This window comes from Phaenicophaeus curvirostris, chromosome 4 (assembly GCF_032191515.1).
Source record: "Phaenicophaeus curvirostris isolate KB17595 chromosome 4, BPBGC_Pcur_1.0, whole genome shotgun sequence".
In the NCBI taxonomy this organism is placed as follows: domain Eukaryota; kingdom Metazoa; phylum Chordata; class Aves; order Cuculiformes; family Cuculidae; genus Phaenicophaeus; species Phaenicophaeus curvirostris.
Window position 1 is genome coordinate 68,149,193 of NC_091395.1, and position 19,527 is coordinate 68,168,719.

Consider the following 19,527-nt stretch of genomic DNA (forward strand, 5'->3'; position numbering starts at 1 on the left):
CTCCAGCCTAAACAACCCCAGCTCTCTCAGCTGCTTCTCATAAGGCCTGTTCTCCAGCCCCTTCACCAGCTTTGTTGCTCTTCTCTGGACTCGCTCCAGAGCCTCAACATCCTTCTTGTGGTGAGGGGCCCAGAACTGAACACAGTATTCGAGGAGTGGTCTCACCAGTGCTGAGTAGAGAGGGAGAATAACCTCCCTGGACCTGCTGGTCACACCATTTCTGATACAAGCCAAGATGCCATTGGCCTTCTTGGCCACCTGGGCACACTGCTGGCTCCTGTTCAGTCGCTGTCAACCAACACCCCCAGGTCCCTCTCCTCCAGGCAGCTTTCTAGACAGACTTCTCCTAGTCTGTAGCACTGCATAGGGTTGTTGTGCCCCAAGTGCAGGACCCGGCATTTGGCCTTGTTAAACCTCATGCCATTGGACTCTGCCCAGCGGTCCAGCCTGTTCAGATCCCTTTGCAGAGCCTCCCTACCCTCCAGCAGATCAACACTTCTCCCAGCTTAGTGTCATCCACAAACTTGCTAAGGGTGCACTCGATGCCTTCATCCAGGTCATTGATAAAGACATTGAACAGGGCTGGACCCAGCACTGAGCCCTAGGGAGTTACCTTTCATCCCATTCCCATCAGCCATTATTGGCTACTGTTCTACTCAAACTTCTGTCTGCCTTTGTTCTGGCACAGAGTGTTCAAAGCACAAATGAAAAGGATGTTAAATGAGAGGAGAATCAATTAAGGAGCATCACATAACTGACTTAGGTTAACACGCACAGACACTGAGCCAGTGGGGCTGTGAGTTTGTTTTACTCTTGCTCCCTGGTAGATAGGTCCTTTGTATAATTTAGCAGTGCTGTCTGCAAGGGCAGAGTAGTTCTGATGCATTTGTCCACTAAGAAACTGCAGACCTAGATAACCCACCAAGACAATGGAGAAGGGAAGCCAGAGGTAGGTCACGCTGTGCCTGGAAAATATTCAGCTACTGCCTTACTTCAGGTTTGCAACCCCTTTGTGATGCTAGAATAGAGCAAAAGGAATTAATTAAAGGCTAAAATCCTAACCCAGTATTATTAAATTCCAGAGGATGAGCTATTTTTTTAGATATATAAACATTTGGCAGAAATTCTTAACAATCCTCTTTTAAAGGAATTTCTTTATGTAAGCTAGGTTTAAGAAGACATCTTTGCAAAATCAAATAAAATGCAGGCTAGTTTCCTACCAGCTCATCTCCTATATTGTCTCCTACTTCCATTGAAGCTGTGGTGTCCGAATGGCAACAGATCCCAGAATATCTGAAACAAACTTTTTCACATTTTTTCCCTACATTGAAATTAGATATCAATGAAACATTAACAGTTCCATTAATTGCTTACTACATACACAATTAACATTGTAAATGAGTTTGACACACTTAGAGTCTATAAACATTATTGTGCAGTACAGAATTTCTCAATACTTTGGGGAGATAAGGCATGAGAACTAAATCCAATGTGTGTTTTCATATTAGAAAGTCATTATATACATAAGTTTAAAAAAAAAACATAAACAAAATGAGAATACTAATCAAATTCTGTACGTCATTTTTAGACTGTACAACAGAATGATCACTTGAGATGAAAAAATATAAACAGTTTTCTTATCTTCCACACAAGCAATTCAGAAAACATGTTGGTTCCAGTGTAACATATTGGATTTGCTAGCTTTTTGAGTAATGCAGGCAAGATTTGCAGACACCTGGTCACCAGGCACTTCTCAGCTGCTAAAAGTCTTCAGAAAAATAATGAGAGCAATCTGGCTAACAGTGAAAGTTGGTCTACAGCAGGGAAATATTTCAGTAAGATAAATGGAAGGTTTTCCTGTGTTTCAATTGGCATTGGATTAGGGTTCACAAATCTCCCGGTTCTTCAGTACCCTGTGATGCTACACTTGGGGGGCTGTTCCAAGAGCACAAGCAGGGAAAAGCATTTGGAGGCACCACTTGGTTTTGCTGCAGGGTAAACACCCACGCACTCCACAGAGCAACAATGCTGTCAAAAGGGTTTGCTACACTCCCACGAAGCTTGGAAATCTGCCTGTTGATGGAGAAAATACAGTCATTTCTAAACCCAACACAATGAGCTCTGGTTGAGCATTTGGAGGAGTGCCTCGGACCTGCAAGTGTTCGGGCTTGTCACACCTCTCGTTAAAGACCTGCCATTGGGCTGTGGCCTTTGTCTAACTGAGCCTTTGGAAATTTTTCAAAATCTTTGAGAAATTCTGAAAAGATGCCTCCAGGTGTTTGCATCACAGGCGCTACAGCCGACAACCACACACTTGTCAGGTCTCCAAGCTACCAAGTACCTTAGGAGAGACAATTCTAAATTACATTATTCACTATCGATACTGTGTTGGAGAGATCTGGGGTGAGCAGTAGCACCACTATTGAGAAACAACTACTGGAAAATATTTCCTTTTTGTGGTGAAAATCAGGCTTCTTCCAAAAAATAAAAAAAAAAAAGCTCAGAAGTCCTGATGATCTCTGCTACAATGAGACAAGGAGATTACCAGCTGAGCCACGTCTTTTAATAGTTCTGTGTTAAAAACAGAAAATTCCAGCATCAGAAGAGGAGGAATAAAGCAATGCATGCTTCAGTAAAGGCATGAAAGGAGGCCAAAACTTTCAGGCAGAGAGGTAGTGCACAAAGGACCCAGCATCCTTGAAAGACATCAAATAGTCCCCAGAAGACTTCCAGGGGCATGAGAAAGGACGTGGTACAGTCAGGTATTGGCTCCTTCTCACACAGCAGTAAATCTCTTGCAAAGTCTCTTTGCAAAGCCTGATTATGTGCCTTCAAAAAACATCGGTTATTTGTCATGTAGTCCCCCAGAGCTAAATTGTGGAGCAGTTTATTTTGCCTGTGTGTTTAACACAAGTTTGTTGACAAGGCACACAGCAACCCTAATACTAAGGGGAAAGTCCCTTTGCAAATTCGCCTGTATGTAAATTTTCTGCTCTTCCCAGAGCCTTTAAAACAAACAAAAAAAATCCAACGAAATTGTGACTGTTTTGGAGCATATGAGGCCAAACCTACTATCATTTGTAAATCAGATACCATAAGAATAGGTGAAATATGAGAGCAATGACATATTAAATAAGATTTAGAATGCTGCAGGATTTTCTAAGTCTCAGGGTTTTTTATATCATTGGTTGTTACAGTTTCAGGCTTAAGTACCTATATAGATCAGTGGATCTCCCTCTTCCATGTAAGAAGATGGAGAGACTGAATTCCCCTTTTATTTATCATTCTGGGACTAAGGAGGCATAAGAGTAACTCGCTTGCAGTGGAGTTTCAACAGGAAAAACTAGGAAAAGTAAAAGCGAAATAAAACCTCATAAAATATTATCTGGCAAGATGAAGAATAAAGCTATCACACAGCGCTTCAATTGCATTCCTTTTTTAATTGTAAGTAGATTTCATTAGTAGTGGAAATCACAGTATAATAAGGAACTTAAAATCATATTATCTTATATATGTTGAAATCACACAGTAATTAAAACTGGACAACATCCTTACTAAAATCTTGGAAAACAGCCAGAGACAGCCTGTCCATGTTCATTTTTATTGACTTCATGATCCGTGGCAACTGATTCCAGCAGGTTTAGGAGAGCTAATATTATTAATTATTTCTAAATAATGGATTTCCACGAATCCTAGCTCAGAAGTCATTGTTTTAAACAACATGCCAATAACTGGCATAACTGCAGCATGGAGAGGAATGTTTTTTCCCATGTCCCTTTATAGAATTTCCAGGCATTGTGCCAAGATTTTTCCCTATGTTAAAGAAAACTCCATTCTTCTACATCCTTCATTTTCCTGCACACAGCTTGACCCTCACATGCTGTCCAACTCTCTTTGAATTCTTGATACAATCAAAACCAGTTTGCTGTGCTCAGAATTTTGAGGCAGAGGTTTTGTTTGCCTTTTTTCTGAGCACAGCAGCTTGTGGAAAGAAAATGGGAGAAGGTGAAGAACCATCTCTTTGATTTGAACCTGGCTTCTTAAAGCTTCATTTGATAGTCACTAATTCTTATATTAGAAAATGGCACTCAAGATTTTCAGACTGCATTATATCTCCCCTCAGCTGTCTCCTTTTCCAAGAATTTTTTATTGCTCACTGCAAGTCACTTAAGCACATTTGTACACACTTAAGTTATTTGTACAATGTAAGACAGGCAACCTCGCTTCATCTAAAATACTGATCAGAAATGAATAAAGACCATAATTATTGTATTTCAATTTCAAGCTTTTACATGTATGAAGTCAGTATGTGTCTTTGCCAAGACACTCAAAAGGTGCAAAGTGTATCACAGGTCAAAAATTCCTCTCTTGAATTTGACTGGTACCAGTATGGTTGGTCTGGATCGGAACAAAGCTATTTGTTTCCTTGATGATAAGAAAAAAAATGTGGCCACTGTGCAAAGAAAAATCCTCTCACGGGCAATTATTAGGAAAAAAACAATTTAAAAATACATAGACATTTATGTATTTGTTATGTTGTGTCCCACACGGGTGATATATAGTACAACACAAAACTCATCCTATGATCAGTATTTATACTTTCCCCCTTGATGCTCAGCACAGGTATAGCCTGAGTGCTTCCAACATCAGGCTGCAAACACGTTGCTTTGGCTGTATTTGAACAGCTCACTCCACTGCAGTGTGGTACCCAGATACATCAGATTCCAAACCTGTTCACTCATTCCTACTTCTGGTCTCAGGCGCTGCCCACCATGTTTCCTCAGGTCTCTGAAATCACTACACCATTATGAATTTAGGATGATTCTTAAATTGGTTTTAATCTTGAAAGTTTTTAAAAGAACATCTATTCCATGGGATATATCCCTATTCAGTCACACACTGAGCTAAGCCTAGTGTTAAACAAGGGTTTTCCTCAGCACCCAGAGCAAAATCACTTAGCAGTAGAAAAGAATTTGAGTATTAAAGCTAATGGGTGCTGTGTCCATTTACATCACTGGAGTATTTGATGTATAACCCTTAAGCTTTAGGAATCTTACTTTACAGTTATAAAACCTCTGTCTCATCTTACAGATTTGAGTTTAAGAAACAGAGTGGCTGCCTGCAGAATAATTACTGTAATGCTTTAGACTTACTGCCTGTGTGGATCTGCAGTCTAGGAGCTATGCAACATGACTTTGTAAGTGTCACAATAATTTCAAAGCATGAACCACCACGAGGTCTTAATATATATACGTAATACTGTTCCACGCTGATGGGCAGAGGTTCAACGCTCTCATTTTTTGTGTATCTTTTTGCTTGTCCAGACTCATAACCTCTTTTGAAGAATGGGAAAGGAGGAAAAGGAGTGGATGGCAAAAAGCAACATGTTCAGTAGTCTTAAGTGTCTTTTCTTTCTCGAAAACTGCCCAAGGCTAGAAGATTAACTGAAACTAGAATTAATGACAAGAAGAATGAGGGGCACTTAACTGCTTATTGAAAAAGCAACAACAAAATCTGACTTCCCCCAAAGCTAAGACACTGAGAGCAGTGACGAATAGGGACCTGGATGACCCTCCCACTACTGTGTAATTATAGTATGCATTTCTGGTATGGAAACACCCCAATGTTGGCTACAGGAGAAACTATTATTCCCAGCACAAGAGATTCACAGCTTGCTTTTTTTTTTTTTTTCACTTCTGGCTTCTCGTATAACAACGGTCTTATTGCACATACACACCCAGGTAATGCATTAGACAAGACTGAATTCCACGTGGTAAGAGAACAAAAACAAATAGCTCAATACTTTCATTGAACTACTATTTTTTCACTCTATGGGTTCTAACACATTTCAGAAGAGATGGTCCAGCAGGCTTGTTGAAGGCAATGGGTACTGAAAACAACTTATAATTTGCAGAAACACATCTCTAAGGGATATCTCCATTGTGGTGATGCCAAGCAAAAATACCAGACTCTTAATTAAAAACAGATATTTAAACAAAAGTAGCTTTATACTGATTCTCAGTGCCCTTACTCTTCTCACTCTTGACAGTAATCAGAGACGGGAGGTCTGATGTCCTATAGACTCCAGTCCTCATCCTCCCTTGGCAAGATCTCAGTTCAGAGATGTAACCTTCAAAGCTGAGGTTCCCTTCAGAATCGTCACAGGAACGTGTACCAGTGTCTTCCAGTTTGACTCCATCCACATCAATTATCCTGTTTACAGGGAGCTCCGTACTGGGGTTCTCTCTCGCACCAGGGGGATTAAAGCTTCTAGTGGTCTTCACTTTGTGACAGGTTTGCTCACAAGTATTTCCCAAAGTCCCTTGTGAATCTTTTTTCTTTTTGTGGCTTGCACCTAACAGAAGAATTAAAAACAAAAAAACACAAAATAAAGTTATGTATCTCCTGGCTTTTAGTAGATTTTAATATTTCAGCCTCCGAGGTCCTATTAGTGAATAGTCAGCTGGGATATTCCTCTGCCTTATACAGGAGACTCGATGTACCAAGTAGGAAACAGTAGATCTCAAAGATACACACAGAACATTAATACGTACCTGTCTAAATATAGCGTTTTTCAGTGGTTTTAAAAATATTTCGTTAAAAGTAACTACTTAGTATAAATTTGCACACCTCTAGAACAAAAACTCACACATCAGCAAACTCAGGGTTGAAGGAGGAGAACATAGAACATGCAGTGGGGCAGACTGGGAGATGTTCCGTGACTTGAACTGGCCTCCAATACCAGATCCCTTACTTGTCTATTGATAAATTCTGAAGCAGACTAAGAAAGGATGATTTGAAGTTACAGTTTACTGTGCTAAACTGTAACTAAGCAATTATGGGCCACAGTATAAAGCAGAAGAAATAAAAAATACCTTAATCTGCTGAAAAGCTTTAAATATTCAAGAAATCATAGAATCATAAGATGGTTTGGATTGGGAAGGGACAGATTCACAGAATGGTAGGAGCTGGAAGGGACCATAACGATCATCTAGTTCAACTCTCCTGCCATGGTCAGGGACACCTTCCGCTGGAAGCTCAAAGCCTCATCCAGCCTGGCCTAGGACATGTCCAGGGATGGGGCGCCCACAACTTCTTTGGACAACTTCTTCTAGTGCCTCACCACCCTCACAGTAAAGAATTTATTCCTAATACCTAATCTAAATCTCCCCTCTTTCAGCTTAAAACCATTACCCCTCATCCTACCACTGCCTTCCCTGATTAAGAGTATCTTCCCATCTTTCCTGTAGCCCCCTTTAAGTACTGGAAGGCAACTGTAATCACTGGATCCTTCTCTTCTCTAGCCTGAACATCCTCAGCTCTCTCAGCCTGACTTCTTAGGGAAGGTACTTGAAACACCTGAGTTATTTGTGATTTTTTTAACCTTGAAGTTTCTTTTTGGTACAGCACTTCTAAAATTGTTGTTAGGATTTGGGCCTATTCTTTAGAACTACTCATGCAAAGTTGTTACTATCCCAAGTCAACCCTAGATTAAAACCTCCAAAATGTAGTTTTGCAGTGGGTGTGACACTGCAAACTGCTATGTATTTGTTAAAGTGAATGCAGATAAAGCTGTTTTGCTTGTTTCGACAGGTAAGAAGAAGGGTTGGATGAAGAATGTGTTGATCTTATTATTCACACTGTGGTTATCAATATAATTTCTGTAGTCAAGGTGTCCTGACCATGATAGAAAAAGGGGCAAAACTGAGAGGAGAACTGCTTTTATTAGACCGACTGTTACCCAACAGAAAGACAGAAACTCTGAAGGCACAAATGCAGACCTGAGTAAGGGCTTCAATTTCACATTTAATTCCTTTTTCCCGTGTACACCAACAGGTCTTTTAAAAGATACTCTCTTGTCCAACATGCCTTACCCAAACCATTTTTAAACTTTTTGCTCCAGTACACACAAGTGTTTGACTGGCACATTTAGCCACACAAATCCTAGGAGACTTGTGGGGTTAAATTCCATAACTGGCTTTGAAATATTTTTGTGTTTGTTCCATAAAGTGATGTGTACAGTGTTTTTTGCAAGAAAAATAAATTTTAATGTTTAATCATTGTAATCAAGAGCTTTTGATATGAAGAAAGGGAAAAATGCAAATGAAAAGAACAAAGAAAGTAATTTCATACTGTTTCAATCAAATCACTCCAGGGTCTTCTCTAGGGTTAAAGCTTTCTATTTAATGAAAATAAGTTAAAATTCTAAGTAGTGCAATATTATTTTAGTGTTTTAACCACAGTGCAGTCCCACCTTAATACATGGATATTCCACATCACTAATGCTTGCCTTTTTTCACATCCAGAGGAAGTAGATGAAACTCCAACAAAATCAGCTGCACAATAGCAGGAAGAAAACAGAAAGCTTTCTCGGCCCTGTTAGCCCAGCATGACTCCAAACTACTAAATTACAGCTAATGTTTAGTGGAACTATATTATGCTCCATGTTTGCATCTTCCTACTGCAGCCGAACAATGGTATAATTTTTACTGCTGTTTGCATGGCTATGCTATAAAATGCTATTCTTCTATTCTAAAACGTTTATTTTAACATGAACGTACTGAATTGTACTCTTGATATTTTTCATCTACTATTCCATGCCCACTGAGGAAGATCTCTGATTCTCCTTCCAAGTTGGTTTAAAAGAGATACTAATTTCCAAAACAGCCATACTAATGAGAAATAACACCAAATAGTTTACATTGACAGAGCATGAGTTATCCAGTTGTCCTAGTATTGAGAATACATTCTTCTACTAAATGTAATATAGAGAAACATCTTTGACACTGGTGTAAGGTCTCATGGCTCTGTTGACTTGAACTAAGCTGATAATTTCCACAGTCAAAAGATAAGAGCCCACAGGAACAGGCTACAACACAAGAAAGAGCTGCTAAGGAACACTGTGGAAGGTGTAAATATTGCTGTATTTATTTGGTTGCTAAGTCTTTCTACGGCTACATGTAAGAAATGCCATTAAGTCTTGGAATCATGGTGTCACTGAGTCACCACACGGAGCAGCTGGGCTTGCAAGTTGTCTAATAGGAACAAAGCAAAAATAAGGTCAATGTTAGCTCTCAGCCTTTACAAGACACAAGAATATCTGAAGAAGAATAAACCCCTACTATGGGCAATTCTTTCTATTACTACTTTTCTCATGAACAATGTCTCTGAAGCATTCAAATTATTATTACTAGAGACAGGACAGTAACAGAGAATGTATTACTTAAAATACTGTCTCAAAAGAACATGGTATTACTGAGGGATGGTACTGTGGAGATGACTTCTCCCCTCCTGGCAGGGTAGAAAAGATCTTGTCTCATCTAGACCCAACGGAAAGATGGTTTCAAGAGCAGTACTCTTTAGAAACAAAGCATTTGTGAAGCAAAGCTATTTAGCACAAATAATCAGAGAGATTGCCTAAACTAGCTTGTGTATAAATGTATCCTGCAAGTTTTAAAGTAGACTCAAGATTCACATGAACTCAATGGAGCTTTATAGTGAGGCTTAAATGATGGCTACAATACTTCCACATTGGTCTCTTTCTTATACTTTCTTTTTGAGTAATAAACTCTTGAGTAGATTTAGCTAAACAGGGCACCACCTAAGGTGCAGAAAGCTTTCACAAATAAAATTTCTCTTCACATATTCTTCCACTGACGTGATGAAAACCTCCATGGATATCTCTGTGGGTTGTTTTGCCTTCCACGAATTATTGCAGGGAAGATATTACATTGTCCCAAATCTAATCTGTCAAACGTCCTCCCTAAATTCAGAAAGGAAAGGAAGACAGTGCTTAGAGCAGTAGTTGGACAGATTAATTTCCAGATAGCTTGGAATAGCATAATCACAGCTATTGGTAATCCTTGGCTCCCATGCCAAGCATTCCACACGGCTTTAAGAGAATTTTCTCATGCATATGATCCCGTTAATATGTCCCATCTGCTTTTAAGATGGGATGATGCATGCCATCTTCTGTCTTTTAACTGGAGATCCGCTATCTCATGGACTTGCAAGTAAACGACTGCTTAGAAGTCCAGAGGTACAGGTTTGTATCTTCAAAATGGTAAATACTCAGGCAGCAGGTTTTGGCCAATCTCCTGATATCCTTCACCAATATTTCCCTTTTTTTCTGAAATTTTGATCTTGTGTGTTATTCTCAAGCCCTCTTAATTTAACTTTAGGATTATGGAAAAGTGTCTTTAATGATGAAGGCAAAGGGAATTTTGTTTTTCTGTGTAAAATATTCCTCATCTCTAAGTAAGATCTAAGCAAGATGTCAGAAGACTTTGTCTTCCACGTAGTTTAGGACCCAGTGAGGATTTGGCCAAATTCCAGGCAAAGATGAGGTTACCGAGAACCTGGAAATTTCAGGAGCAGCACTAAATGTCAAATATAGATGACAGGATCGAATAACCGTATCTCAATGCAGATGCCTGGGATTTAAAAGTCCACCCACAGTATCTTGCAATATTATTTCTACACTATAATTATTATATCCGTTTATTTTCAATGTACTAATTTTAGTTATGATTCACTTGTTAAAGCATAATTTAGATCTGATCTGGAATTCAGCACTTTTATTTTTAGGTGATCAATACTTGATATAGTTCAATTCACACCATATTTATCTTTTTTATAAAAGATATTAGATGTTTATTAAGTTTCACTGTAAGTCCATACTTGGCAGATTTCATGCATGACTAGATGCTAAATTCTATTCCATAATTTTCCTGACTCCATCTCCATAGACAGACACCTCTTCCACGCAAATTCAGCATTTCACTCAGCATTCTACCTTTGATAAAATCCTACTGCTCTTGTCAAAACCGTTTACTCTTTAGATGGCTCTCAGTTCTACTGAAAGATAGCAAAGACACTCCACTGAGTTCTGTAGTGTTGATCCCAGGCATCCAATTTCTAATGTCTGAGAGCATCAGATATTCAGTTAAAAAGACGAGTTTCAGTTTAATGATTTTGTGCTGACTTAGAGCAGATAAGAATCTGTTTGAATTATTTCATAATGCTTATAATGTAACTCTTGCCAAGTGCTTCTTCTTGCTGAAATCACTGAAGGTGACACCTTCACCTGGAGGTGTTCAAGGCCAGGTTGGATGGGCCTTGGACAGCCTGCTCTAGTAGAGGGTGTCCCTGCCCATGGCAGGGGGTTTGAATTAGATCTTTAAGGTCCCTTCCAACTCAAACCATTCCGTGATTCTATGACTTATTGGCATATACCACCTCTAAATGCAATCAGCCATTTTCAGCCCCCAAATTCATAGACTGGTGTGTTCTTTGATATAGGAGATTGGGCAGATACTGCTCTTGCCTCTGATTGCCGAGAGAGCCTTTTTTTTAGATGAAGCTATAAAAATGTAGCCTTGTGATGGTCATTTCTGCAGTGGTGCTCACCTCAATGTCCTGGAAATATTTCAGTATGAGTAACTCTTTTTCCTGAAGATACATGCAGTCTGGTAGATTCACTCTGGGAAATACACTTCTCCCTTCCTGTCCTGAACAGTGAAATAGTACTTCAAAATTTTAGGCTTCTCAGATGTGGATCATTTTAAGTGGTGGATAAATTACTTGCAAACTGGCTGATGTTTTGTTAGGACTGGAAGCATTTATTTTTTTTTAAGTTTGCAGAGTGATTTATGCTTCCAAAGGGAAAAGGATACTTTACATTTAAGATTTAGAATCCTGCAGCTTAAATTCCCTTCAAAAGTTTCCTTCCTTTTATCTCTTAAGGGATACAACACCCAGGAGAAAGAGGATTTAATAAAAGGTTCCTACCTACATTTTATGCTAAATCCTTTCAAAGGCCATTGGACTTTACACGCCGTATTTCACTTGTGTGATGAAACATCAACTGCAGCATTTGCTCAGAGTCTTGAAGTCTGACTCAGTAACAAAGAGGGCATCAAGCTAGGAAAAGGATTATCCTACAAAGCAGCAATACTTTTGTCCTGGGAATTTTTTGAATACTTTTCCTGCCTCAAGTTTAGAAACACAGAGTAGATAGAAATTCTTTCATTGTGCTCATCCCAAAAGCATTCAAAGGAAGAGCAAAGCAGAAAACATATTTGTAAAGACAAGTTCTGAATATTACCTAGAAGAGAGAGCTGGTATGACTGCTACTGCTCACCAGCGGTATAGTTAATCAAAAGGAAAAAGTGCAAACCATGTTTGCTGGCAGCAGTGACCTCTTGCACACACAGACACAGTAGCTGCTAAAAGGAATCGAGCACAAACTCATTCAACAGCCAAGAACAGTCTGAGAATAAAATAAGAAATTCTGAATCTTGATCCAAAGTGACACGCATGCCCTCAATTATGCTGGCCAATTTCCTTAAACTTTGTGTCTCCACTTCTGAAACTGAAAGAATTTTCTAATCTTTTCCAGGCAAGAGGTGTGACAAAACATCTCTGCAACCGTCCAAAAGTACTCAGCACTCCCTTTGATTTTCCTGTATTTACTGTTAGCATTGGTTTTGCTTTTCATCAGTAGTCAGTAACAGCAGGTTAAAGTATTGCAGAGAGTAACATGCTCGGAAATTATGGATTGAATTAATTGAATCAGTTTTGTTTTAATCTGCCATTCATTGTATTATTATTCAATTAAGAAATCCTAAAACATGGCTTAGCAGGGCAACCAGTTACATTTCAACTAATAATTCAACTAAGTTCATTTCAAAGTCCAGATGTAAGTCATGTGTTTGAGTAGATCTGGCTTTATCCTGTGTACATTCAGTTCAAAAAGCAGTTGTAACTTTTCTAACATTTTATCTAGTGGTAAAATTTGTAATTCTCTCTAAAATATCTATCTTGCTGTTTGATCGAAATGAGCATAAATTGCAAACAATTTTCTCTCAAGGCCTTCCTTGCTTCCCAGTTGTCTACACTTAACAAAACTCTCCTTCTCCCTTTATTTATTATGATCTCAGTTATGCACTACATGTAATTCTCCCATTTAATCATGGTCTGATTAAAAGAGGATTAACAGGTTCTGGCCTTTGTATTACTGGATCCCCATGAGTGCTTCTTTATACAGATCAAGAATCCAATTATCTCCTATAGAATTACACAGAACCAGTAAGGATATAATTAACAGCAGGACAACAGCCTTTCTTAAAAATAATTATTTCTATTATTTTTACATCTTTTAGTCATAATCCCTTCCTTTTCTTAAATTTTTATTTCAGTCCTGTTCTCATGTGAATTAAGGGATTATGTAAAATACTGTAGCATTTATTACAAAACTAGAAGTTTATTTTGAATTTTTGAAGGTACATATAATTGGTTTTAATCTCTTTAGCTATCACAAAATTTATTGCCTTTAGAATTCATTATAACTGAAAAGTTCAGTCGTCAAAAAACGAAAGTCACAGAAATGCTGCTGATTTTGGCTAATCTTTATTCCTCAGCTGTAGCATACTACGTCCGCACTGTGAATAATAAGAAAGAGCAGTCGGGAATTTCTTTTTGTCTTTGGGAACAATAGCCAGCCTCAAGCTCTGAGAGTCCACCCTGCATTTTTTTTCTGCATAATTTATCTTTCGAAGCAAAAAAATTTCTAGCATTGATACTAACTCTCCCATTTCTGAAAGAATTCTTTCAATAGGAAAGGAAGTAAGTTTATTTTGAGGATACAATTGCCCATCTATTTCAGAAACAAAGCAGCATCTTCTGAACAAATTAAGTAACTGTTTATATAGTCTAAATTCACCCTTGATCATCTGAAGCCTTATTATTCAAGTATAGTTCCAGAGAGTTCACCATGCTTTTATTTTCTTCCCTAGCTGGCTCTCTATCTCAACCAATGACATTATCTGCCAATAAAAGGAAGTTTTGAATAAACTCTTGATCTAACTGGATTGCTGGATCCAGTCTATACATCTAGAAAACAGATGAATTCTTTTTTAATAACAGAAGGAAGAAAAATCTGATGGAGTCAAATCTACAGTCTGCACATCTTCAGTCTGAATTACTGCAAGTTGTCCTCGGCTCTGTGTGGTGTAAACCTCATTTTGCTGTTTGTCGTTACTCATATTTTGCTTTCTAGATCTTCAGGTGAAAATAAAAGGGCTTTGCTACACCAGCCTGCGTTTAGGGCATCAGCCCTGCAGAACACAAGTGACTGCTTCACACACTCACAGCCCTTTTCCCAGCACATCTAAACCCAATGTATAAAAGCACAAAGCATAGCGTAATCATACATGCCATCTGCTTTTATACCAATTTGAAACTAAGATTATAGATCCCTTCAAATTATGTAGTACTTATTTTTCTTTTTATCCAACATTTTAGTTCAATAAATGAATCAGAAATACATTTTCTGTTAATAGATTATGAATGGAGAACCATTAGAGCACTTAAAAAAGCAACCATTATTAATGATTTAGTCCTTTGAAATATCAATTATTGGCTGGAGATAGTGTCCAGTGGTCTTTATTATAATTACTGTACATCTTTGAATGGTCTTTCCATGCAAACTCCATGAAATGATGAAAACAGAAAAGTTTTGTTTCAGCCCACACCACACTTTTTCCATAAAATCACCGTTCTTTTGCAGAACACAGTTCCCATAAAACAGCAGCGTATTGTGAGAGGAGTGTAGACCAGAGTTAGCGCGCGCAATAAGGTTGTAGCAAAAGGAAGGCGTTTCACACATTTTAGATTTGTGTTATTCCTTGAAAAAGAAAAAGATAGAATCTGGTTTGTCACAAAGCTAAGAAAAACTAAGGTTTCGGTTTTGCAAAATTACTTTGTTTGATTACTTAAAGGTCTCTCATAGGTGACTATGACAGAAAAATAAAACACAATCACCAGTGAAAGCAGAGTAGACCAGTTGGAATACTTGAAAATCTGTAAAAAAAAAGTTAAAATCATTTACTATGTAGGTTATTAGTTATTTGTTGTGGAAAAGTTTGGACAGGGGAACTGCTGCAGGAATTTCAGCTGCTTAATTTTCTTCCATGGAGGCCCATGACTACATGGGAACACAGTGACTTTTGGAAAAATTACATTTTCAGCCCCCAGAACACCACGAGACCTACGTAACAGCACCACAAGTCTTTCTGCAGCACTTTATTGTTCATTAGGCTTCACAGTACTGTTATGTAGGACCCATCTCTAAGAATGAAAAGCGTAGTGCATTCTCAAGCACCCATCTAACCCTTCATTTCTCACCCAAGACTACCAAATAAAGAGGTTATTACATTGGTTATTCCACATGAAATGAACTGAGATCACCAGCTCATTTCTTTAAAACCAAGGAAGAACTGCTTTAGTTTAAAATAAGAAGGAAAGTAATTAATATAAAAGTGTAGCCCAAGAGCCCAAAGACAGAAGAGACGCTCCTTTCAGGAGTTTCTGTTATGACTCATTTAAAAGAAATCTCCTGTCTTATCTGCCTTCTGGTGCACATGTCAATGCTATGGATTTCACATGTGACCCATCAGCATCTCAAGACAGTGTTTGCCTTCCGATATTTAGATTATAACATTTGTCAACTTTGTCTCACAGCAATTGGTAGTTCACATTTTAATCTATTTGTTATTAGAAGATAATTTCAATCAGAATTCTTAATCTAAAACTTAAAGAACTGTTTTTAAATAATGAAGAAAATCAAAGCTTAAAACCAGTTTGTGTAACTAGATCTAGAATTTATTACTCCTGAGAGAACAAAGATACAAAATACATGTGAAAACTACACAAAGATTTCTACAAAGTAAAAAGTAGAAAGTGGGAAAAGGGAAAGCTACAGTTCAGTGGTTACACAGAAATGTATGGCATGCATTAAAATACTGTAAATTCATGAAGGTTTTTTTTAAGTGCAAATGGTTTTTATAACAGTTCTCACTAAAAAATATGCAAATTGATACCCATGTTGTACACTTGTCATATTATCAGAAAGACACCAACACAAATCTATGCATACACACATCAATATGTCTGAAGTACATTTTGTGGTTTTGTTATCTGTAGGCACTGGTTACAAGTCTGTTCAATACTCAGTTTCAGAAATTAAGTGGTAGCACTTATAGAACATTTCTCAAATACTATGAATAAAGGAATTTGATTTTAAAATACCAAGAGGATGAAATAATTTGCATTGTTATTGATATGCATTCAACAACCAAAGTAGTATTTACAAATCATCAACCATACAGATAAAGAACAGTATCAAATACTCTGTGTAAAAAGATAAATAATTAAAATGTATATTCCCACCTCACGAAGAAATGTGATCATACAAATTATGGCACCATATGTTTGTGAAACATCAAAAATAAATGTAGCACATAGATACCTTTTCTTATATTTTACATTAAAATGTACTGTACAATGACTGTAAAATGTCAGTGTCACTACACCCATCGTCTCCAAACTCTAGTTTCTGGTAATAGCAATTAGTATTAGAGTCCGTGTTTATAAAGTAATTCCATGCTTCAGCCTTGGGCTAATATTGCTCTGTGATATTGCTAGACCATGAAACTTACATCCTAAAAAAAATTACATATATTCTTTAAAATCATCTAATAGAAGGAGCTATTTCACATGTGAATAGAAGAAAGTGTGATAGACGTTATCTATTCTTCAGGGTAGCAAAGTATGGGTTAAAAAAAGTAGCATTTTTATTTTTAGTCTCAAATAACTAATTAATTAGGGAAATAGGTTTAAAATTAAGGTTTATCCATTTCATATTTTAATTATAAACAGTACTGCAATTTTCAACACATAATTAGGGTTACAGCTAAAGTACTTAAACTTCCAAACCCTAATCATGTATCTCATTATGACAAATGGATCAGAAAATCTGGAATGCAACAGTGTTATGCAGCTCAAAAATGCTAGGGTAAAGAATGAGATAATTATAGCATGTGGATGTATTTTAAAGGTTTGTCTGTATGTGTCCATTTTTGGCCACATGCCAAATCCAAACAGAACTACATTGTTAAAGGCAACAAGAAATATTACAGTTAGCACAGACTAAGGCAATGAAAAATTTTCCTTTTTTCTTTTTTTTTTGTAAAAAAATTAAGGTGCAGAAAGAATTTTCTTTCCTGTTTGAACGAGTGCCAAATACTGATTAACAGTGCCAAGGAAAAGTAGTTTTACATGAAAGCAAAGACTATTAAAATCTAGAAATACCTGAATTGGATCTTTGAAATCCAGACTTTTCCTGATTACCTGCAAAAGGAGTTGGGGGTGGATAGTTGGCTTCTGTGAGTTTACTGATGTCTGACGGTGGTGTTGGTGGTGGTGGTGGTGGTAGCAAAGTGCTGTTAGGGCTACTAATATCTCCTTCAGCCACAAGAGTCAAGTCTGCCACATTCTCATCATCTACCATCTGTATGCCTTCAGCTTGTAACTCTCTTGACTGCCTTTTCCATATTGTCACATTGTTTTCCTGTGCATGCAGAATTGGAGACAACGGAGTACTGAAAGGAACACTGAAAGTCTTCTGACTGTGGAGTGCTGTCAATGCAGATTTATGTTTATTTTCTGAGTAACCTATTTTCTTAACTGAATTTTCATTAAAGTTTTGTACAGACTCCTGTTTTCCACCTGGTGATGTACATCCATCCTTGCCATCATTTTTTGAAGCTCGCTTGTTGAGGCCTTTGGGGCCTGTGGGAGTAGATGAGCATGGTTCTGGTCCAGTGGGTGGTAAACGAAGAAAGTCAGGAAGAATAAGGTCTTCTTTCCTTAGCAGTCCACGTTGGTCATCTGCTCTGTTACTTTGAGCTTTGGATATGAGTTCAAAAAATTCTATTGGGGAAAAACCCAAAATTGACAAGGTTTTGTCAGAAAGTGCAATGTCATTAAAATGTAATTTTTCAGCACATTTATTTTCCATGAAGATCTTCAATTCTTTCAATGCTTTCAATGCTGCCTTGAAATAAGATCCCATGTTAATTAGGAACTTTTTCAATCGCAGCAATGTTCACTAGCATCACTATAATTAAGACCATCAGGATTGCTATTGTAAGAGTTTTGCAGTTTAGAACAGCTGCAGTTCACTGAGCCTTGAACACATCTTCTGTTTTACGCAGTTAATAAATCTGTTCACACACAGAGGTTTTTTAAATTCTTAATACAAAACAAGGCTCTGGTCTTACTGACAATGGGTGCACGTTTTTATATTCTAGATGAGTTTTACCCATCTTAACTCAAAAATAGCCATGCCATTTGAAACTTCAAAGATTCAAAATGTTGCATAGTTCCTTCTTATATTGAATTTCTCTCAGTTAATATTTTATCACATTCTAAATTCAATTCATGGTGTAGTTTTAATTCAGGATGTTATCATCACAGGGCATGATCAGACGATGACTTAAGTAACCCCATTTTACATTGCACTACAATGAATCAGTAGCATACAGATAATCAACAACCATCAAAGGAGCCAAGCGATGGGGCAGCTTCTTTATAGAGTTTTTAACACAATTAGAAGTGACTTTCTGATCATGTCCTTAATGATGTCCAATGGTTTGATATGTTTCTATATATATAAATACTCATAGTAAATCACTACTGTTCTAGAAAGTCTCAAAACTTGGCAACAAGAAACTTATCAATCATAAGCCAAGAATCATACCACTCCTCAAAAAAGAAGCATTGCAACAATAGACAAACTCTTTGGTACAAAATATATAAATATAAAAATACATAACTCTTAATATAGGGTCTCTGCATGTCCTAATTTTTCAAGAAGAAAGCATTGAAACCACAGAATACGAAAGATGCTTCAAAAGGCCATCTCCAACAGATGGATTAAAATCAAAAGATTCCACCCAGCTTATAAATACTGTTTGAAGCGAAAGCCATTACCAAACAAAGCACAGGATGCTAGTATCAGTTTTAACTTAGCATAATATAAAGTCATACACTTGCACTTATATGACATTATTCCTAGTCTTCTATTCATTTTTTGGCAGCCTTTGCAATATATTTGTAAAAATTATTTTTAACATGCTTTGTTGAATGCCATAAAATCTGAATGTAGCCAAGATGGAAGCTTCAAAATGCTTCTTATTGCCAAAGTTTTACAAAATGGCAGTATGCATATTAAAACATGCAATATTTCTAATATGTGTTATACAAAAATGTTCCTTTCTGAAATATCAAACTTCATAGAACAGTTAGGGTTTGTTTGTTTTTTTTTCATTAAAAAACAGTCTACAACATTTGGTATTTATTTTCCGAACTTGGACAAATTTCACAAAATTCAAAATAAAATGTGAAAGCCTTGAATTCTGAAGTTTTCAAATTATGTTAATGTTTTACTCAGCCCTAGGAAGAAAAATGAAAATATTAAAATATGGAAAACAAGTTAACAAAATAGTAAGCAACAGAAAATAATTTAAAATGCACTAATATTAACAAACAACAATTTGCAATAAAAGTTTTAGCCACAGCATTTTTTTTCAGTTCTAGTCAGTGAACATTTATTCACAAATGAACATTCCTTTGCTATATATCTGTGCATAAATAGGTTTGAATATGCATATTAGGTAACATCAG

At 37.2% G+C, this 19,527-nt stretch overlaps 1 protein-coding gene across 8 annotated transcripts in view; it reads right to left on the reverse strand.

The window, feature by feature from the left end:
• Positions 1–4,211: 4,211 nt before the first annotated feature.
• Positions 4,212–19,527, reverse strand: part of RGS12 (regulator of G protein signaling 12) — an 81,451-nt gene continuing 66,135 nt past the window's right edge. For 4 of the 8 annotated variants that reach the window (XM_069856416.1, XM_069856415.1, XM_069856414.1 and 1 more), the window contains 2 exons: positions 17,152–17,772; positions 5,783–6,355 (listed from right to left, as the gene is read on the reverse strand). In XM_069856416.1, the coding sequence (XP_069712517.1) occupies positions 5,991–6,355; positions 17,152–17,772 (986 nt within the window). In that variant the 3' untranslated portion in view covers positions 5,783–5,990. Of the gene's footprint in view, positions 6,356–17,151; positions 17,773–17,921; positions 19,297–19,527 lie in introns of those variants that run through there. The other 4 variants (XM_069856412.1, XM_069856410.1, XM_069856409.1 and 1 more) reach the window with 3 other exon arrangements.